Raw genomic sequence first — 23,071 nt, forward strand, 5'->3', positions numbered from 1 at the left:
AGGTACCATATCTCTCTGCGCCGGCGCAGATTTCCCCCGGCCCAGTCTCCCGGAAGTGGGATGTGGGCAGCCGCAGCCTCCTCCGCAGCCAGGGCACCTGCTGCCCTAAGGCAGGGGGTGGTCACATCCGGGCAATTTTCTCTCTCGAGGTTCTGACGTGCGGAGCCGTTGGGCCGATTTGAAAAGCACGCACAGCCAATCAGCCGGCGTCCGCGGCAGCGGAACGAAGGAAGGAAGGAGGGAGGAATGAAACAGGTGGAGCAAAGAAAACCAATCATAGGCCAGCGGCCCGTCTCGGTCGTCTGGGCCAATGGGAAGAAGGTTGACAACACGTGCGCCTCTTCCGGGCCAATGGGTGCGGCTCTTACTGGGAGCCGCTCACTTTTTGAATTGGCGGCGGCCGCGACCGGCGGGGAATGGCGGATGTTTTTGGAGGCGGCTGTGACAGCGGGTGAGAAAGTGGGTGCTGCGGCAACTCAGGTGCCCTGGGGCCCGGGCCGGTGGTGCGGGGAGTTGCGGGAGGAACCGGCCCGAGCCTCTCAGTGTCCCGCGCCCCGGCCTCGGGCTGGCGCGGGGTCAGGGACCCTGGGGAGGGGGGCACGGGAGAGTTGGGACCACGGGGCGCCGCCCTCCTCTCCTGGTAAGGGTAGGTGCTCGGCTCTGACTTGGGTTCTCCGCTTCCCTCTCTTGATGCTCCAGGCCTTTGGGAGACGCTGGCGGGGATGTGGGGCTGCCGGGGCTAGGAGTGGGGCAGAGCGTGGGCGCTCTTTTGAGATTGTAAGACCGAGGCCACGGGAGGTGGAGAGGCTCAACCCGGTCTTAAGTAGGTAAGCCCCTTCACAGCTGACCTTTGGCGAGCAGGGTGTAGCCTGCAATAGGCTCTTGCAGCACGGCCTCTCCAGGTGTCCGCCCCCCTATGAACAACCCTCCCTACCCTTATACCCACACTCACCTTTTTGGGAAGGAGATTTTCCCTATCGGATCAAGTCAACAAGTACTTATTAAGTGCCTACTATACACTTAGTGAGCGCATAACATATTTAGGATGAAATCTTCATTAGGAGATAAGGGGTGGATTTTTTTTTAAACCCATGCCTTCCGTATTAGAACCAATCCTGTGTATTGGCTCGGCGTCTGAAGAGCGGTAAGGGCTAGGCAGTGGGGGTTAAATGAATTGCCCAGGGTCACACTGCTAGGAAGTGTCTGAGACCACATTTGAAGCGAGAACCTCTCATCTTTAGGCTTGACTTGTTATCCACTGAGCCACCCAACCAAGGGTTGTATATTGCTGTCTGCCTAGAGGTAATCGAACCTGGGCTACCTGGATTCCATTCCCAGCTCTTTATTGGTTGTGGGATCTCTCTGAGCCTCAATGAAATGTACATAACAACTGTACTGGAGTATATAGTTTTATGTCATTTGTACCTAGTTGCTCACTAATAATATTAAGTACTAATATTACTGGCAATACTAATTATTAGTGAATAGTAACATACTAATTTCCGGACCCCAGTCAGATTAATTGTGAAAGCTCATACATTCTTGGGCTGTGGTTTTAGGCACAGAGGCCAGTCTTGAGCTGTCCTGGTCTGTGGTGACAACATGATTTGCCCCAGGGGGCAAGGCCAGATTTTCTGTTTACACTGAACCACAAAATTGAGCTTTGGAGTTCCCAGGGCTAGGTAGTGGGGAATACATGAAAATGAATTGAAGGAAGTAGAGATCTTTAGCTTGGATCATACTTCGGCAGAACTTAGTGGCTGCTTATAAGCATTTCAAAAGGCTGATGACCGATTAGAGAGTTTAGGCATGTCTAAGATTAGGAGCAGGTAAGGAAAAGTAAAACCTTTGGACCAATTAGATATTTGCCAAAATGAAGTGGACCACTGCCTAGGCAATTCTGCCTGATTGAGGGACCCCAAGCAAAGACTTGGATGATCTGCTTGTGAAGTATGTACAATGTGCTCTTGTCAGTTTGGATATCAGCTTCTGAGGTTCCTTCCAGGTCCTGAAGTATGTAATAAATTTTAGAACACTGTAGAAATGTAAGTTATTACTATTATTAGCCAATTTCAGTTAGTCTAACCAGAAGCAACACAACTAGGATAGATTGTAATTATTCTGTCCCTGACTGTTACCTGGCTCAAGCATTCTGATTTCAGTCCTTTACTTGGAAGTTAATTAATTGCTAAGTGAAATCTCAAGAAGAGTGCTTTTTCTTTTATAACACTTTTTATTTGGCCCAGAAAGTGATTTTCAGCTTTTTTATCTTTAATCTGACTTAGTAGTGAGGGTTTATTCAACTGAGAATTTATGGGGAACATTATATAAGTTAGAAAAGAATACTGTATACCACAATGAAATAGAATGGAAGTTCCTCCAGAACAGTTCTTTATATTTTGTATCCCAAATACCTAGTTCTGTGCCAACCATTGTAGCCTCTTAAGTTCTTTGTTGAATGAATATAAATGATATTTTTGGTTTATTTTAATCCTCTCCTCCGTAAAGAACATTTGGTTCATGTTTGTGGTTTAGTAAATCATCCATAATCCTGTCACTTCTCTTCAAAATTTGATGGAAATTCATGAATCAGAATGCTTTTGGAATAGCTTGAAAGATCTGATTAAGTCTTTTACAATTGGGGATTAGTTTTAAGAGAATTCTTTTTCATATTCTTTTAAGTTTATATTTTTCTTAGTGGGTTTAAAGAGACTAAGAAGTGTACAGTATGTCCAAAATGTTAAAAAAAATTTTTTTTTCTTTACTAGAATTTAGAATAGCATTCAGGGTGGGGTAGACCTGGGGAGGGTGGGGGAAAGGTAGAAGATGATTTAAATGGTCTATGTTGCCTTAAAAAGTTGGTCAAGAAAATTTTCCTTAGAAAAATTTCTCTTAAGTAACATTTTGTTTTCTTTAGAGCTCCATTAAAAATTCTGAGGTGAGAACTCTATAAATGTCGTTCTTATAGATATTGATTGCTCATTGTCTTCTTAGGTGTTGTAGCCTCCTGAAAGGGTGTTCTTAATAGTTCCTCTCACATAAATTGGCTTCTTCCATCATTAAGGTTGTTTTTTCTTGAGATTAGTAAACACTTCTCACCTAATCCTCAGTTGATTAAAGATTACTATTAGAACTTAAGAGTTTGTTTAATAAGTATAAAGCTGTGTTCATAGATGCTTAATAACATGTTTGTATGAATGAGTCTCAGACCAAGTAAAGACCATCAGGAAACAAGTGTTTTATTACATTTGACATCCTGTCAATTATTGGATGTCTTTTTGGGAAAAACTTAGAAACTATTACTAAAAGTCATTAGGAATGTTAATTTGGTAACAAGAATGAACATAGCAACAATATGTAAACTGGGAAAAACGAGAACTTTATGCACTTACACAGAATTCACTTTTTGAAAAAAATGAGACACCTAAGCATGAAGAAGACACGACTGAAGCTCATTTGAGAAGCTATTTTTCATCTTGTTGCAAATCCTCCCTTTCTGTCTTCAAGTCTTACCATTGAAATAGAGATTGTTTGTAGACTGATGCCAAGCACCAACCTGTGCAAACTTGCCTTTTTTCAAACCTTTTCAGGAGAGATAGCTAAATGTTTCGCTTAGCAGCATGATTTTCCTGCTTCATCTAAAAAGGAAAAAAAATCCCATGTGTTAAAGTTTTCAGGTAAAATTTTAACTGTCAGGAGAGGTCTGGATTTAAATCAGTCAGAGAATTTACTAAGTTTGTCCCTGTCAATTTAAAGACAAAATGAAATGATCTCTGCCCTTCTGGTGTTCATATTCTGTAGAGGGAACAGTATCAACCAGCAAGCATTTGCGAAGCATATATCGGGTACCAGGCACTAGGATGAGATACTGGGAATATAAAGATAAGTGAGATAAGCTTCTGCCCTCAAGAAGTTTATGTTCTATCAAGGGAGAAAGCATATATACATAATTAGTACATGCATAAAATATACAAAATGAATGTAAGGAAAGTTTTGGAAAGGAATACACAGTTTGATAGAGGAGAATCCACTAAGCTGTCGTGTAAACATGATTGCTTGAGTTTTAAGTCTTAAAGGAAACTCAACTTAACAAACTTAAAGGAAATTTCAGAGGTGGAAGTGAGAAAAGAGTCCTAGACATGGGGGCAGACAGTGCAAATGCACACACATAGGAAATACCCAGTGAAGGACTGTAACAAGCCAGTGTGGATGGACCAAAGAGTTTACCTGGAAAAGGTATTGGTTGGAGCCAAAACTAAAAAAGTTGTGTTTGACACTAGAATAGGGAGACATTGGAGTTTATTGAGCAGGAGGGTGATGTGGTTAGAACTAGATTTTAGGAAATCACTTTGGCTGCTATATAGAGAATTGACTGGTAGGAAGACAGGCCAGCAGTTCTTATTGTGGTCCATGGATCTGGTTTTGAGAAGTCCAAACTGTTTTCAAAGTTATAATAGATAATATGTAATTTCTTCATATACTTCAACCAAAAAAAAATCACAATGGGCTAAATGCAGAAAAAGATATGAGAATCTAGTTGTCTTCTATTAAACCCAATATTAAAGAGATTTGCAGAAATCATTAAAACAACCCCACTTTTCTCAATAAAATTTGGGGGAAATAGTTATTTTTCATAAAAAATACTTATATTAGCATGTAGTGGTTGCTATTAGTGAATTAGTAAATATTTTAGGATTTTATCAGTTTTAATTTCCAACAGATTTTTGTCAGTACAGATAGATTTAAACCACAATCCTCTTTGGGATCCTTCATAATTTTATTCATTCATTTATTTATGTATTTAAAGCCCTTACCTTCCTTCTTAGAATCAATACTGGATATTGTTTCTACGGCAGAAGAGTGGTAAAGGCTAGGCAATAGGGGTTAAGTGACTTGCCCAGGGTCTCACAGCTGGGAAGTGTCTGAGGCCAGATTTGAACCTAGGACCTCCTATCTCTAGGCCTGACTCTCAATCCACTGTGCTACCCAGCTGCCCCCTCCCTTTATAATTTTTAAGAGCATAAAGAGACTAAAAAGTTTGAGACCTGCTGGATTAAACTATTACTGTAGTTCAGGGTGAGTGGTGAATAGAGGAGAACTTGAACTAGAATGGTAGCTGTGTTATTAGAGAGTGGAACATGTTCAAAGGATGTGTATAATCTACATAGAGAGAATTGTACTCACCTGAGGTGAGGTCACCAAGAGTGAGTAATAGAGAGAAGAGGGCTCAAGACAGCACTGGGATCCATCTTCATTTAGGGGGGTTCTTATCCTTATTTTGGAGGGACTGATTTCCAGCCAGTCTTAAATGTGACTTCATGCCGTTTGTTGTTCAGTTGTTTTTCAGTTTTGTCTGACTCTCCTGGATCCCTTTTGGGGTTTTGTTGGCAAAGGTACCGGAGTGGTTTACCATTTCCTTCTCCAGCTCATCTTACATATGAAGTAACCAAAGCATACAGGGTTAAGTGACTTGCTCAGGGTCGCACAGAGAGGAGTTATCTTAGGTAGGTCTTCCTGACTTCAGGCCTGGCACTCTATCCATTAAAACTCTGGAGTTTTAAGCTCCAATTCTGTTAAAATGTACTGGTTTTGTGAAACTTGGGAAAGTCACTTAACTTTTTGGTACTTTAGACTGAGGATGAGATTGTTATCCGAATAAGTGTTCAATTAATTCTTTCCATTACCAAGAATCTGTTCTACATATTTACATTAAACTCTTACCTTCCTTCTTAGAGTGACTTGCCTAGGGTCGCACAGGTGGGAAGTGTCTGAGGTCTGATTTGAACCCAGGACCTCCTGTCTCTAGGCTGGCTTTCAATATACTGAGGCACTCAGCTACCCCTGAGGGATACTCATTTAAAAGAGTACTTTTTTTTTTTAAACCCTTACCTTCTGCTTTGGAATTAATACTGTGTATTGGCTCCAAGGCAGAAGTGTGGTAAGGGCTAGGCAATGGGGGTCAAGTGACTTGCCCAGGGTCACACAGCTGGGAAGTGTCTGAGGTCAGATTTGAACCTAGGACCTCCCATCTCTAGGCCTGACTCTCAATCCACTGAGCTACCCAGCTGCCCCCTTCCATATTATTAATATTTGCACTATGGTGATTGTAGAGTCCACATCCCCAATCATATCCTCATTGACCCGTGTCATCAAGCAGTTCTTTTTCTTCTGTGTTTTTACTCCCACAGTTCTTCCTCTGAATGTGGATAGTGTTCTTTCTCATAAGTCCCTCCAAATTGTCCTGGATCATTGCATTGCTGTAGTAGAGAAGTCCATTATGTTTGATTGTGCCACAGTGTATCCGTCTCTGCGTACAGTGTTCTCCTGGATCTGCTCCTTTCACTCTGTTTCAATTCCTGGAGGTCATTCCAGTTCACATGGAATCCCTCCAGTTCATTATTCCTTTTAGCACAATAGTATTACATCACCAACAGATTTGTTCAGCCATTCCCCAATTGAAGGGCATCCCCTCATTTTCCACTTTTTTGCCCCACAAAGAGCGCATCTATGAATATTCTTGTACAAGTCTTTTTCCTTATTGTCTCTTTGGGGTACAAACTCAGCAGTGCTATGGCTGGATCAAAGGGCAGACAGCTTTTTAGCGCCCTTTGGGCATAGAGAATACTTGTTTTAAAAGTGAAAAATACTTGTGTAATTGTGAGTCCCTCAACCACCTCGAGTGTCACCATTATTCATGTCCAGTGTAGAGTTCTCTGAAGTTTAACCTTGTAGAGTGGACCTCCATTCATTCGGGTCTTGGACCCTAATAGGAGACGAACTAGGAAATCTTATGAGGGTTATTTGTGAATCAAAGTACATTTGTGAGTGAATGTTCAGGACTCTGCTCATAGCATGTATATGAACCAACAATATGGCTATTAATGTTTGGATATTTTTTCAATCTTGAATTGGTTCTCATACTTGTCTCTCATTTTATTGGTGTCCTAATGCAAAGGTAAGGCATACTTTTCATCATGTGCTAGTTTGGGAGAAAGATGGCTCATGATTTCGAGAAACTCTTTAAGCCCATCATTGATGACTCCTGGACTCTTGGTTGTGGTTGTGTCTTCTGTGATAATTAACGTTGAGGGACAGTACATAGGCTCTTTAGTTTGGGAAAGATTATAATTTGGCATAATGGAGAGAGCACTGGCTTTGGTGTCAGAAGATTGGTTTCAGTCTTACCTATTCTAGCTATTACTAAGGGAAGAGTTAATACTGTTTACCCCTTCACTTCTCTAGACTTTAGTGTCTTATCTAAAGTGAGGAGCCTGGGACCGTGAGACTTTTGAAGTGATTTTCAGTTCTAAATCTATGATTTAGATTTGTCTATGATTTGTCTAATTTATCCTTATAACTTCTATATTATAACTAAAACTGAGGATACAAAGAATAGGAACTGAACTTAATCATTTTACTGGTTGAGGGAACGTTCTTTATCAACAATTATCTGCAATTCATGTCCTGAGTCATGGTGTGTTAGTAGTCTCTCGGTAACCGAGGATGACGATTGTCTTTGTGCATTTTCATCTATGGTGTATAGATGAGTGTACACAAAGACACTTGTGCATGAAGGAGATTTAAATGGAAAAGTCGATGCACAGAGACAGTCCCACTCTCTCGGCGTTGGAAGCCTGGGTCCAGTGGCACAAAAAGTCGTTACACCTGGAGACTTCCTCAGCTGCATTGGATGGCCGTGTTGTCCTTTGTGCTCCAACACGCCCTGAGCACTCCGCAGTGCTTTGCTGCGTCGCCCTCTCAGCCGTTGAACCTTCTTGTTGGTTTCTTCCGTCTGTTCCGCCGAAGCAGACTTCACATGCTGGGTGAGCAAAGCCCTGGTTCACCAGGGGTCCACGACGACCCTATGGCTACCCTCACAAGGTTTGGCTGGCCTGTATAAGCCATTGTCCAGGGTGTGGCCGCTGCCTCATGCTAGCAGCTACTGGGAGCCACAAGTGAGAGCTGGGTGTCAGGTGAGGGTCAGAGGCTGGAGAGCTGCCCTAGGAGGGCACGACAAGCCCTCCATACCATAGATGCTACCCCTCCCTGAGCACCCCATACACCCCTGAGTCATGGTACTACAAAGTTAAATGACTTGCTTAGTTGTATGTTGATACATACAGCTAGTATGTATCAGAGGAGGGAATTGAACCTGAAATTCCAGACTCAAAAGACCAGCTAGTTCTCTGTTCTCTGTGATTAAATGAAACTATTAAGCTTTATACATTAGCATCAGGAAGAGGAGTGGTCAGTGTCAGCACATTTGATTATTGGGAATTAAATTATACATTATTGAGAATGGGGAGAATGCAGTGTCCGAGTGTCTTAATATTTATGCATTTTCTTTCTTGATGTTGGGTTATGAAGGAAACATCTTTGATTCTTGACTTTTTGTTGCACTTAGTTATGTAACTTTTGGTTCTGATGCTTTTATAGTGAATTTTTAAAAGTAAGGAATACAATAAATTTCAGTATTGATCTTGTAACTCAGTCCCTTGGATATAGATTGTATACAACAGATATTGAAGATTCTTAAGAAGTAATTAAATTGGGGGCAGCTAGGTGGCTCAGTTATAAGACATCTAGACCTGGAGACAGAAGGTGTCCTGGGTTCAAATGTTGCTTCAAATATGTCTGTGTGACCCTAGCTAGGCAAGTTACTTAACTCCAATTGCCTAGCCCTTACTACTCTTTTATGTCTTTGAACTGATACTATCGATTCTAGAGGGTTAGGGTTAAAAAAAAAGATGCAATCAAATTATTTCTTTTTAAGAAGTTCTAAGTAGAAACAAATTAAACCTAAGACAATGCCTAAATTTGACTGGTTGAAAATAATTTTTGCTCTTCTGAACTTAAATCTTTTTTTTTCTTTTTTAGATAGAAAAGTTAAGAAGAATCAATAATGGCTGACAATAGTATATTAGTATCTACTGCTGGAAAGAGTCTCTTGGCAGATACCTCCATTTTTGATTCTAAAGTTTCCGAAATTTCTAAAGAAAATGAATTTATTGGATCTGCTGAAGGTAATTATCAAAAAAGTTCATCTTTTAAAGTGTTTTCAAAAGTGGATAATTTAATATTTTTAGTTGGTCACCAGGGTTTTAAATTCTAAATCCCAATGAAATACTCAAGTCAGAATGAAATTTTATGGTGGTTTATTTATAGTAGAGTGAAGATATTAAGGAAGAAAGAGAGAGATACCAGGCAGGAGTTCAGAGGCCCTAGCTGGGGGAGGGGGATAGGGGGTGGGGGGGAGGGGCAGAGGATTAAATCTAGCATGGCTTCCAGCCATGAGGCCTTCTCCAAGATGAGGGGCCTCTTCAGAGGCTGGTGTCTCCAGAAAGCCAAGGCAAAAGGAGTCCCAAGGGATGGGTCTCTCCAGAGGCTCATGCCTCCAGAAAAGCCAAGGAAAGGGGAGGGGAGTAAGCCTTGCACTTACCATGTGATAAGTCTAAGGGAAGCAGTCTGACTTCTCACACTCAAGCTCCTCCACAGTCAAGTTCCACTGCCAAGTCCCTCTTACAGGAAGTGACGTCAAATATAAAGACAGTTCTTTACGTCACTTCCTGTGTCTCACATGTACCAATGGTGGCTTAAACTTGGCTTTGGATGACCCATGGGGTCAGTTAGTTGTTTCTGATTTGTCACTTGCTAGCACATGTGGGTCATAGACCTTCTGCCCCCACACTTAATCCTTAAGTGAGGGTATATACATTCCTGGCTGCTAAAATTCTAAGGACTTAACAGATGTTTTGTGTTGCTAATAAGAAAACTTGTCTATGGAAACATTTTTTATTCTTTAAAAGAACCAACAAATATGCTCTCTTATCAGGAAATGTTTATTGACCCTGATCTAGTTCTAGGAAAATCAGTGACCTAGACCATACTTAGAATTTGTTATTGTTCAAGTACCGTGGGCTTTTGATGGAACAATATACTTGAGAATTCAGTAGAGCATAAAGTGGGTCTACCTGGCCTTCTGTTTAGAAGATCTTGCTGTATAGGGTATTTAGACTACCACTTCTGATGCCAGGTCTTGCTGAGCCATTTTCAGGGTTGCTTATCTACTTTTGATGTCCACCTGCCACCTGGCAATCACTTCTGGCTTCAGGAAGCTGTAGCATGCACAGTGACTACACTCCGGTAAAACTATCTTGTCAGGCAGGCTAAGCCAGGTTGAAGGTAACAGACAGGCCTCAGACCTTTCAGTGACTGTGTCTACCCCTGGCACGTGAAGACTTCCCCCAGTAGAAGGGTCAGATTAGAACAATTGTTCAGTGGTCACAAAGGCAGCAGAAGTAGGTGCTATAGAGTGCTTAGAGCTTGGTCAGACATAGAAGATGCCATGGACATCTACTGCATACTGAGCCATCTCCAGTTGTCCTGTCTTTTGTCTTGCCACTGGACTTTGATGACTCTGGGGGAGGGAGTGAGGCTGATGACTTGGTATAACTGTCTCACTTAAATCCAGTTTATGTATGAGTCAGAAGACATATTGATAATCATTTTGGTCCTTTAAATAAAAAGAACAACAACCATCACACTTTAACCCATACTTTTTCCCCAAGTGGATTCCCCAAATGTTGTTAAGTGATGTACAAAAATTTAATTTCATCTTGGACAATTTTAAGAGGTGTGGCATGAAGTCTAGCTCTAGGAAGTTGATGGTATTGCTATACCTTACCTTGGTCAGGCCACTTCTGGAGTGTTGTATTCACTTCTGGGCACCACATTTTTGGGAAGGATATTGATAGACTAGAGAATTATCAAGGGGGGAGCAACAAAGGCGATGAATGCCTACAACATCTTACCATATGAGGATTGACTGAAGCAACTGAAGATATTTAGCTTGGAGAATAAAAAAGTAGCATAGCAGAATACTGTATTAAATGTATGTGGAAAAGGGTTAGAGAGTTTGTTAGGTTTGGTTCTGGAGGACAGAACCAAGAAATTGATCAGAGGTTGAAAAGAGACAGATTTAGACTTGATCTTATTAGAACTAAAGAAAATAATGGGCTGCTTAGAGAGCTAGGTAATGGATTCACCTCCATGGAGGTCTCCAAAGACTTGATGCCTCTTGGTGGTATTAGGAAATTCCTTGTTCAGGCACTAGTTGGGATGGATGATATTTCAGCTCAGTTAATTGATTAAAAAACATTTATTAAATGCCTTCCAGAAGCCAGGTACTGTGCTAAGGACTGGGGATACAAAGTAAACCAAAAAACAAAAGTACCCTCAAACTTAGAACAACAATCCCTGATCTCAAGGAGCAAGGCTACCTGGAGAGACAGCATGCAAGTAGCTACAGCAGAATAAATTGATGATGATCAGTAGAAGGAACATATTATCATAGGCTTCTTGTAAAAGGGAAGATTTTAATTGGGATTTAAAGGAAACTAGGGAAATTAGGACAGAAAGAATTCCAGGCATGGGAGACAATAAAGATGTCTGGAGTCAGGAGATAGGAAGTATCTTCCTGTGAGAAACAACAACTCTGAAATTCTGTAACTTCAGTATTTGCTAAATAGGCTAGTTTTAATTGAAAATAGTTCTAGTATATTGATAATATAACCTTTTGGTATCTGTGTGGTTCTGTTCTGTATATGGATTTGTGATTGCTAATGTCATAAATGTGAATTTTGTCTTGGAGAATGTTTTCTGTCTTCTGCAGGGATTTTTGGCAGTTTTTGTGCCCCTCCCCCCCATTAATTAAAACTTAATTTGGCTTGAAGACATTTCAAAGGATTATATGCTGCTTCTTGAGTGAACTGAAGACATATTAGACTGTCACAGTAAGGATGGAAACCTTTAGAATCATTATTGCTATCTGATGTGTTGTAATTATGTATTTTTTTACCCTTTAACAGAAGAAATGCCTCAGATTGAAACTCGAGTTATATTGGTTCAAGAAGCTGGAAAACAAGAAGAACTTATAAGGGCCTTAAAGGTATGAGCTATAGCTTGGTACTGTCGTAGTTGCATGTTTTTTTGTTTTTTGTTTTTTCTGTAAATTAGCATGTGTGCCCACAGTTTGGTAGTTCTTTCATCTCATGTCCAAGTCTCTCTTCCACAGACCATTAAAATAATGGAAGTCCCAGTTATAAAGATAAAAGAAAGTTGCTCCGGAAAAACGGGTGAAAAGTTAATAAAAAGTATTATTAACATGGTACGTCAGGTGTCTTGATTGCATGTGGCATGCTGTACTTCCTCTGATTAGGTTACTGTACTGCAATCTGGGATAACGGGACCTAAATTTGGCACTGAGGTAGATGTGATGCACAACCTGAAGCTAGTTGAATAGAAGATATGGGATGCTCATTTCATACTTCATTTTGTAACTGGCAGTTTATAAAGCCTCACACTATAGCATATGGTATATTTGATGAAGTATCTTTTATAAAGTAATTTGCTATTGCAAAATTTGGATATTGGAGTACATTTCAGAAGACATCTCATAATTTCCTTTGAACTAGCTTCTTCCATTAATTTTATATTCACTCTAAAGTTTTGAAATCTTGGTGAAAGCGGCTTTTAAGTCTTTGCCAGATACTGGGCGTATGATAGATGAGCAAATGAAAGTATATCTAATTTTCTAGACTAGCTGTTCAAATATTTTTCCAGCCCATTCATACAGTAATAGCTTCTAAGTCACCAAAATTTACTAACCCAAAGATGTTTTAATTTAATTGAATTTATTTATTTATTTTAAACCCTTCCATTTTGGAATCAATACTGTGTATTGGTTCCAAGGCAGAAGAGTGGTCAGGGCTAGGCAATGGGGGTCAAGTGACTTGCTCAGGGTCACATAGCTGGAAAGTGTCTGAGGCTGAATTTGAACTTTGGATCTCTTGTATCTAGACCTGGCTCTCAATTCACTGAGCTACCCAGCTGCCTCCCCACCTCCCACTCCCCAAAGATGTTTTTAAAAAAGGAAAAAAAAAACTTCATTTAAAAATATATGGATAGGGAAAGGAAGACTATTCCTTTCTCACTTGTCTATGAAAACTTGTTCATACTCTATAATAGTGGCAAGTGAGTATTTGCTAGATTACTTGTTTTTTATATATCTATTCATTATATGTTCATTTAAAATAATATATTTATTAAACATTAACTAATCAACTAAACCCACATATAAGTAGATTTTAGGGAAAAAAACTAACATATGATGTGTTCGTGACAGTTCAGGTACTTTCCCTTTGTATCCTTTTTGGTTATCTTTTCATTTCTTTCTGCCCTTTTCCTTTCATATTGTATAGTTATTGTAGTTCACACGGGGTTCTTTTTAGATAAAGAACAATCTTTTCTGATAGTTCTCTCATTTCCTTTGTTCCTAATATATAATATTAATTAGAATGTTTATTTTTTTAGTTAGATTTTATTTTGTGACTTTTTTTGTGACTTTGTGACTTTTCATGATACTGCATGTCTTCCTTTGCTTCACTAAAGTGGCTCTGGGTCCCCAAAGAGTGATGGAAAGCGGACTCTAAAAGTCCCATTAGGCTAGAAGGCATTGGAGTTTGAATAGTGAACTTGGGATTTGAAACATCTGAATTCAAAACCCACTGATGATACTTATTAGTTCTGTGATCTGGGTAGATCATTAGTCTCAATTACTTCATCTATATGTGTAATTTCCATAAACCATCTAACCAGGCTATTGTGAGGCTCAAATGATAGAACCCATATTCCAACTTGAGAGCCCCAGGTGTCAATTTTGGTTACTTCCTGTTTTCCCAAGACAAATTCAGTTAAGTTCAGAAATGCTCATCCCCAACTTGGCTTGTAGGGTGTTGGATTTTTCAGCTATTGCAACTCTGGCCTCAGACACTTCCCATCTGTGTGACCCTGGGCAAGTCACTTAACCCCCATTGCTTAGCTCTTACCACTCTTCTGCCTTGGAGCCAATACACAGGGTTTTAAAAAAAAGAGTGTCTATTGCCACCACTGACAATGATAGATCCTTATAGTATTGACATCTACAAGATTTTTAAAAGAAATTATTCTTCACAAAAGGTTGCTTATATAAAAACTTTTTGTAGGTCAGCACAAAAGAATATAATAGATGCAATGGAAATAATCAACATCTTTTAAATTTGTTGTTCCTCATTTTGTACTATTTTCTCTTAATGTTCTAAGTAATTTATTTGGTGCTTAATCAGTTTCTATTTCTGTATTTCAGTCTAGAACTAATTGGAGGTTTGTAAGGTAATAACAATATTTAGACTCAGACATGTTCACTTTAAAACATTTTGAGTAATTAAATAATTCAGTATTGATTATTTACATCTTAAATGTTTATGGATGAATAAATGATAATTTAATGTATAATAGTTATTTTATTAACTAATTGTGTGTATATATATATACATATAAAATGATTCATATTTCTAATATTATATCTTTAAAAAATCAAGGAAATAAAAGTACCCTATCTCATGATCGAATCAATGGAGGAATTCGAAGATTCAGATTCAGCAGAATTTGAAAATATATTTGTGGTCATGGACTTTCAAGATGCTATCTTCAATAACTTATATAAGGCTGATTGTAGAGTTCTTGGACCCCCAATTGTGCTGAATTGTGCACAAAAAGGAGAGGTAAGAAATAGTACAAACTAATTTTAATGTTTCAGTTTTGGAATTATTTGTTTATGAGTGCTGTAAGTATTAAGTTTTGTGAATTTGCATTAAATCTGCTGTATTATATTATACTAGTGTTGTGAGGAGAGTGCATAACTAGTGGGGGGCCAGCCTTCTGAAGGAGAAAGACTTAGGCTCTGCCTCTCTTTAGGTGGCTGTGGGACCCTGGGAATACTACTCAATTTCTAACACTACATTAAGTAGGAATTGCTTATTTTAATCAGTAAAGGAAATTTTTGTCTTAGGAATTTCCTATGCCAACAAAATTACAGGACTGATCAAAAGAAGAATACAGAGAAAGAAAGAGTACTTGCTTGAGAGTTTATTCCACTCGGGTTCTTGTTCTATTAAATAACTGTGATCTAGGGCTGGTCCCTTGATGTTCTGGGGCCACATTTTCCACATCACTTGTACACTAAGGTTGTTGGTCTAGGCTAGGGGACTGTATGGGGATATTCTGGCTCTTCCATTTTGTGATTTCAGTACCCACCCACCAGGTTGTTGATTCATTTTTTCTGGCACTGTATGGTTGTAGTAGGAATTAGAAGAATAGTGATTGTGCTGTGGGTGTCCCTTATGATAAAATATGTTTTTATTCTGAGGCCCTCAGAAAATCACCTATTTCATCATCATCATCATCATAGTCATCGTTGTTGTCATAGCATCTGCAATGTTGTGATCAGTGTCTTCTATTTACATAATGAAAACCTTGGGGCCAATAAATCTCATTACTGGCTAGTCTTGTAACTATAAAACTAAATTTATAGAAATAATGACTGGACTGGTGATTTCACTAATAAAGGAAACTCCTCACACTGTAATGAAGATTCTCAGTATTCTACCATCAAGTTGCCTTTTCCCCCACATTCCTCTTATTTTGCCTTAGTTCTGTAGAGCATTAAAAAGTTGATTTTCTTATTTTGTTTTTTATATTTTCTTGTTCCCTTTAGAATTATCTTATTCAATGCTGTGTTTACTGTCTGACAGTTGCCCTTTAATTAAAGCTCTTGATGTGATCCCAAAGTAAATTTTTTTAGTGGACAATTAAATTCTTTTAAATAATGAAGTCAGCAATACTGATGAATTTTTGATAAATTCTATGGAGAAAAAAACTTCATAATGGGAATCAGGGGTTTTGGATTCTGTTTTCACCTCTATGACCAACTCAGTATTGGATAAATTGCTTAATTCGTTTCATTTTTTTTTTCATTTTCAAAATGGATATATTTTAATAAAATGCTTTTCTCCCCTTTAATTGCAAAAGAATATTAAAATCTCTATCTAATGTTATTAAGTTTCTTTGGCTCATTTTTAACAACTAATGACAAAAACTCAAGGAGTGGAAATGTTTACTACAGTTTCGTTTGCAAACTATTTCATTTGTGTAATATACAATTTGGATTGAACTGAACATAACAAATCTATCTTTGAAATTTAAGAGTAATATTGTTAGGTTATATATAAACTGATCCCAAGTTGATTTAGGAATGCATGTTCTTAGTGAATGGTTTTTGTTCCAGAGAGAAAACTGAAGAGAGACCAATATTTGAAGATGCAGGAAAGCTTGATTTGGGAATCTTTTAAAAATAGTTTGATTGTTCATTTGTTTGTGTTCCTGAGTGATTACATTTATTTTTTTACTAAGAGATAAGGCAAAATTAAGTCAAGTAGGAACCAGTGTTACACGAGAAAAAAATCTGGTGATGTCTTTAAATATGAATCTATGATACAGTAAATTGTGGTGCTGTGAATAGAGACACTGGGTTCTGTGGTGCTAGACAAATCACTTAACCTATTCAGTTTTACTTGTTTCATTTATAAAATGAAAGAGTTGGACTTAATGACTTGAAAACTCAAAATCTCTGATTATCTTTCAGCCTTTGCCGTTTTCGTGTCGCCCGCTGTACTGTGCAAGCATGTTGAATCTGGTGTTATGTTTTACAGGATTCAGGAAGAAAGAAGAACTTGTAAGTCTCTTTAAACAGACATCATTCAGAGGGTTTCTCTCTGGTGCATATAACTGCACTGGGAGTCTTATTGATACAATTGTCATTTAAAAGATGATTGAAGGAAAAAATAGCATTGACTAACTAATTTTTAAAATCTTAACTAGAGCAGTTTTGAAGAGATTATATTAGAGTATGGATAAAACTTTTTTTTAAATTTATATATGATATATATTTTATATATATAATATATATAATTGCTGAATTTAAAATTCAGCAATTATATATAGAGATTTTAATATGTCTGAGTGTTAAAAAACAAATTGTTTGACATTTTCCAGTTTATACTTACTTAATCAGTGTTGAATAGACAGCCTTAAAATAGTGTGCTATCTTAGACTTCAGTGATTTACCTTACTTATGAAATATTATAAGTAAAAAAGAACTTAATATCTCAATTTTTTTTTTTTGAGGGGGATGAAGGGAAGTCAGTTTGACAAAATGTAGACACTGAAGGGGAAAAACTGAAATTTGGTGCAACATGTATTCAATGAACATGTGTTCATTGTAGAAAAAGTACTTAATATAAATAGAACAGTTAAAACAATTGCTTAACTTAGGCTCAAATGAAACCTCTTTTCTAAGAGTAATGCTTTTGAGTTTATTAAGCAATCAAAACACATTTTATTGTTATTAAAATCTGTGTAATAAAAATTTATGTTATCTTGAAAAATCTTGTAAAAAATATTTTATTTTAAAACAAGTTTACTCTGATAGTAATGCATAATTTCGTCTTTTTCTCCTGAGGTCAAATTGGTGACTTTGGCTCATCACATGGGTGGAACTATTCGTAAGGACTTCAATTCTAAAGTTACACATTTGGTGGCAAATTGTACACAAGGAGAAAAATTTAGGGTATGTATGATTTGGTGTCATGTGTGTCTAACTTTCATATAACTGATAGCTGTGTTGTAGTTGTGTGACACAGTTGTGTGGGCTTCTTCTCAAAGTATTTTATAGGACTAAAGGAGTTTTGTTTTTTTAAGTTACCTGAATGTAGGCTTACTTGTACTGTAAAACAAATTATTTGGGGAATTTTTCCCCAGTAAAGGAGAGCCCCTAACTAAACTTTTAACCGTGCAGAGAAACAGGATGGTTTTATTGATTTTTTTTTCATGCCTAATTTACCATCATTAACTTGTTATAGAGTGAGTGACTTTACCCTTTTCTGGCTTATTATTGGGTGGTGAGAACTCTGATTTCTTGAATGTAATTCCACTGGAGCCCAAACTCCAATAAGATCCTACCATGATGGACAGACTTCAGGTATTGATCCAGGGGTAGACTGATTTTAAGAGGAACCTAGTAGAGTTTGAAGCAGTTCCTTGTTTGTGTTTAGCCACAACCACTCCCAAAGATGGCTTAGTGAAAAGTGTTAGTAAGATTGTGATTTCTAATGATGGAAGGGAGTACCCATGCCAGTTGAATCGGAGATTTGTAACAGAAAAGTATTTACTATATATAGTTGCTGTCTGTTTCCTGAAGTCCTTCATACTTCCTGAGCTTCATACTTCAGATTTTCTTTGTGCAGTTGGTTGGACCTCTCCTGCTCTTATCACATCCTACCTCCTGTTATACTTCTTTATCGCTATGTAACCCTAACCCTCACCCTCCCTCTTGATTACAAACTCCTCTGGAGGAAGGGTTTTTTTCATCTTTGTACCCCCAATGCTGAGCCATGATACATTTTTCAAAATAGGTGGTGCTTAACAAATATTTAATGGATTGAAAAGGATTGTGGGGATTTATAAGGAACAATTATTACATTGATATGCAAAATGTTAGCAGAGTGTTACTAAGATGGGTAGATCATAGGTTGTTTATAGGTACCCAGCAGTCATTAGCAGAATTAGAATTTTGAGGGAGGCTGCATTCTTTTTGCCGGCTTATTGCTTTTGACACTAAGATATAAAAAAACTTGAAGCCTTGTAGAGTAGAACAGTTTGGAAAAGTTAAAACACCTACCATGTATCTAGAACTATGTTATATATAAAAGAAATATTAGATAGTATCCGTATCTGTGTTTGCTGAGAAGGAAGTCCTTGAGAAGGCATGACAAGTAGGACTGAGCACTGGGAATGATGTTCTTGTGGTTTTGGTGGGGGGGGTGAAGGTGGTACAATTTATTGTGAGACTGTTGTACCAGTCCAAGGTGTGATGGTGAACACTTGGACCTCTTGAAATGATTGTATCTTCATTTGTGAAAAAGGCGTATTTATATTTGAGAGACTTAACCATTGCCAAGGGATATAATGAATGTAGAAAATTGAGTCTAATTTTGTCTGACTGAGATGGCATTTTGGTTGTGGGTAACAAATGAGAAATTAGGTTAATATGTGATCAGGTTTTCTATTAATGTGAAATGTTTCTTGTTTATATTTTCTGCTGTTTACAAGGAAGAAATAATTACATGAATTTAGTGTTGTCTCCTGAGGAAGTAAAATATTGGTTTTATAGAATATGATTGCTAGGACCCTTCCTTTTTCTTATTGTTTCAAGTCCTTGAAAGGCAGTTGTTGTGGTTGTTGTTTTTTAACCCTTACCTTCTATCTTAGAACCAATCCAAGACAGAAAAGTGGTAGTAAGGGCTAGCCAAAGGAGGTTAATGACTTGTCCAGGGTCATATAGCTAGGAAGTGTCTGAGGTCACATTTGAACCCAGGACCTCTAGACTCAAGGCTTGACTCTTAATCTACTGGGCCAACTTGATGGTCCTGAAAGGTAGTTTTGATATGTATGGAATTTCTAGTAGAATTTTGACCCCTTGGAGAGAATAATGGAAAAAGTCTCTAAGGCGTTATGGGTGGGACAGGATCTAAGAGGCCTTCTTTTTCTGGACATGACTGGAGATGAAGGAAGTAGGCAGATCTAGACAATAAACTTTGCCAACATACCCATTTTGGTGGGGGTCCTTTCTGTTCACTAATTTCCACGGCAAGAAAAAAATTGAATTATTTAGAGTTTTTTGAATATCAAATTCTTTTATAATATAAATCTTTATATTTTTCTTGAAGTAATTTTCACCCCATATACCTTATCTCAAAATGATATGAACAATATTATGAATTTGTAGAAACTGATTTGATTTTTCTTATAGCAATTAAAGTTGGAGCTATAGAAGATGAATGTTCTTTAATTATTGACTCATAATTGTTAGTAATGATTTTATTTGTTTATTTTAGGTCGCTGTTAGTCTAGGAACTCCTATTATGAAGCCAGAATGGATTTTTAAGGCCTGGGAAAGGAGAAATGAACAGTAGGTATTTTATTTAACTATTTAAATTTCTTCTATAACTATAACTGGAGTTCAGTACATGAAGTTAAATGTAGGTCTTATTCTCTAAGCAAAGTAATTTAAGGTTTCATGGAAAAATTAAGAGATTACAATCCAAGGAATTGGCTTGGATAGAAAAGTTCTTGCAATTGAGAATCCATTATATAGAATCCATTATATAGTACTGCTGTCTCATCAGTCATCTTGGGAATTTTGAATACGATGAATTTCGGGGGCTTGTTTTCATCTCCATATTGAATCATTTACCAAGTGCTATAATTTGTAGCTTGGTAGTCTCTCATATGTCCCCTTTTTATTTCTGCTTCCATTTTAGGCATACCCTCACTACGTAAATTGTTTTAGTAAGTTATATGACGAGTAAGTCAGATAGTGGCAGACCTTGAATGCTGGGCAAAGGATTTCCAGTTTTACTTTGGTAGCCATAGGGAGATATCAAAGATTTTATGAAGATAGAGGAAATAGGACCAAAACTAGAGCAAACAAAGTTTTCTTTGGGCACCAGTAGGAAAGATGAATTGAAGGAAGGAGGAGTAGAGGTGAGAAGAACTATCAGAAAAATAATAATAGGCACGGAGGAAAAGCAACTGCTTGACTACAGGGGTTGAGGGGACATGATTGAGGAAAGACTCTAAATGAACACTCTAATGCAAATACCAACAACATGGAAATGGGTTTGAATCAAGAACACATGTGATACCCAGTGGAATCGCGTGTGGGCTATGGGAGAGGTGGTGGGAGGGTGGGGAGGGAAGAAAAGAAAATGATCTTTGTTTCCAATGAATAGTGTTTGGAAATGACCAAATTAAAAAAAAAGATTAAAAAAAAAGAAAAGAAAAATAATAATAGGAACCTCTAGTAGGATGGAGGTTGGTGGTAAGAAAATAGAGAGAAGGAAGGATGAAGTTTTTGGTTTTGAAAGTGTTTACAGATTTTAGCATCTTTTGGAATTCATATAAAAGATTTCACAGCAGAGATTGGATTTTAAAAAATGTTTTATTCCCTATTTACCTGTAAGAATAATTTTTTTTCCTGACATTGAGTTCCACATTCTCTATTTTCCTCCCTTTTCCCTGAGTTGGTGAGCAATTTGTTGTGGGTTATACATGTGCTATTGTACAAAACATTTCTATATTCTTTGTTGTGGAAGAGACACGTTTTAAAATAAAATGAGGAGTGGTCTGCTTCAATCTGTATTCAGACTCCATCAATTCTTTTTTCTGGAGATGGATGGCATTTTTCATCCTAAGCTCTTTGGGACTGAGTATAGCTAAGTCATTCACAGTTATTCATGCATTGTGTTGCAGGTTCTGCTTATTTCACTAGGGCTTCATTCAGTTCATTGAAGGCTTTCTCAGTTTTCCTGAAATCCTCATTATTTAGCATTCCATTATAATTATATAACACAACTTGTTCAGTCATTCCCCAAAAGATGCAATATCTTCAGGGATTTTTAAAGAGATCATTCATAGCAAAATAAGTTACTATATTTAAATTCTACTTTAGAGTGAGATGCACATCGTATTTTTTTTTTTAACCCATACTTTCTGTCTTAGTAACAACTTGGCAAAGGCTAGGCAAATGGGGTTAAGTGACTTGCCTAGGGTCACTGAGGCCTGATTTGAATCCAGATCCTCCCAGCTCCAGGTCTGGTGCTCTGTCTGCTGTGCCACTTCGCTGCCCCAGAAATGAAATATTTTCTATGACTGGTGTTTATATTCCAGAACCTCTGAGCAATTAGTTTTGTACATTTGATCTAATTAATATTTGTGAACAGAGGCTTAACTCCTCTTTCTTCCCAAAGCCACTCCTCTTCCAAAATGTTTTTTTCTCAGAAACACTACCATCCTGCAATTTTCCCTGGTTTACCATCCAGGTCAAGCCATCCATAGCCCTCCCTAGTGCCTTCCATTCCACATGCCCCTTTAGGTGGCAAATGCTGACATTTCTAACTATAGGATTCCTCATACAGATTCTTTTCTAACTACTTGCATAGTCACTACTCAAGGTCAAGACCATCACTTCTTGCTTAGACCATTGCAGTCCTTTCCTGATTGATCTCTTCCTCAGGACTTATCCTGACTCTGGTTCATCTTCTATAGCTCTGATCAGACAGCCATTGTCCACATTCATAACTTCGTGATCTCCCTATTGCCTCGATTGTGCTGACTGCTTCTACCCAGTCTACCTTTCCTACCTCATGTTCATCATGTTCCTTCTAGCCATCCCATTTCTTCTATTACCTATGCCTTTTGCATGCTTTGAAGCTTTTTTTTTTTCCCCTACAAAGCCCCGCTAAGCACCACCTTATACATGAAACCTTTCTTGGTTTCTTCTGTCTTCATGCTTGTTTTTATCTCCTCCTCCTCATATAAGTACCCTGAGAGCATGAATGGTTTCTTTTTTGTTTTTGTTTCCCCAGTTCTTAGCATGGAGCCTGGCAGAGAGCACATGTTTAAGGAATGCTTATTGATTTTTTTTTTTAATTTAGGGATTTCTGTGCTGCAGCTGATGAATTTGGAAATGAATTTAAAGTTCCTCCATTTCAAGATTGCATGCTGAGTTTTCTGGGATTCTCAGATGAGGAGAGGGCTAATATGGAAGAAATGACTGAAATGCAAGGTGATAGTATTGATACCATTATGGGAATGAATCCTAAGAAATTAATTTTCTCCCCTTATCCAGTCTTTTTTTTTTCCATTCTTCAAATTTTAAAATGTTTGGATTGGGAAAGAAATGTTCTGGTCATTGCTGTCTCTTACCTTTAACTTTAGGAGGTCACTGTTTGCCTGTTGGAGATGAACAGTGCACCCATCTTATAGTTGAAGAAAATGCAATAAAAGAGCTTCCATTTGAACCTTCAAAGAAACTTTATGTTGTAAAACAAGAGGTATGTAAATCTTGTACTTGTTAAACCTTCTAAGAAATATCTAGCTATATCCTGAGTAAGGTAAAGTTTGTATTGTGCCCAGAGTGAGGAATAAATAGCTAGATAGTTCCAGTGCTGTGTTGGCACCCAAGAAAGATCTGTTCACAAGACCAAACCAGACCCTGATACAAGGGTTCTTAAACCTGGAGGAAGACTGAACACTCCTCAGAACAATGTTCTTAAATATGTGAAGCACATGTATG

The 23,071-nt window shown here is 38.0% G+C and overlaps 1 protein-coding gene across 5 annotated transcripts in view; it reads left to right on the top strand.

Annotated features, from left to right (window-relative positions):
• The first annotated feature begins 303 nt into the window (after positions 1-303).
• Positions 304-23,071, top strand: part of ECT2 (epithelial cell transforming 2) — a 69,258-nt gene continuing 46,490 nt past the window's right edge. Inside the window, exons 1-10 of one of the 5 annotated variants that reach the window (XM_007501943.2) lie at positions 304-451; positions 8,878-9,023; positions 11,868-11,947; positions 12,074-12,166; positions 14,418-14,600; positions 16,520-16,609; positions 17,396-17,503; positions 19,830-19,903; positions 22,431-22,561; positions 22,714-22,829. In XM_007501943.2, the coding sequence (XP_007502005.1) occupies positions 8,903-9,023; positions 11,868-11,947; positions 12,074-12,166; positions 14,418-14,600; positions 16,520-16,609; positions 17,396-17,503; positions 19,830-19,903; positions 22,431-22,561; positions 22,714-22,829 (996 nt within the window). In that variant the 5' untranslated portion in view covers positions 304-451; positions 8,878-8,902. Of the gene's footprint in view, positions 481-8,877; positions 9,024-11,867; positions 11,948-12,073; positions 12,167-14,417; positions 14,601-16,519; positions 16,610-17,395; positions 17,504-19,829; positions 19,904-22,430; positions 22,562-22,713; positions 22,830-23,071 lie in introns of all 5 variants that reach the window. The other 4 variants (XM_007501944.3, XM_003341870.4, XM_001362181.4 and 1 more) reach the window with 4 other exon arrangements.

This window comes from Monodelphis domestica, chromosome 8 (genome assembly GCF_027887165.1).
Source record: "Monodelphis domestica isolate mMonDom1 chromosome 8, mMonDom1.pri, whole genome shotgun sequence".
Classification (NCBI taxonomy): Eukaryota; Metazoa; Chordata; class Mammalia; order Didelphimorphia; family Didelphidae; genus Monodelphis; species Monodelphis domestica.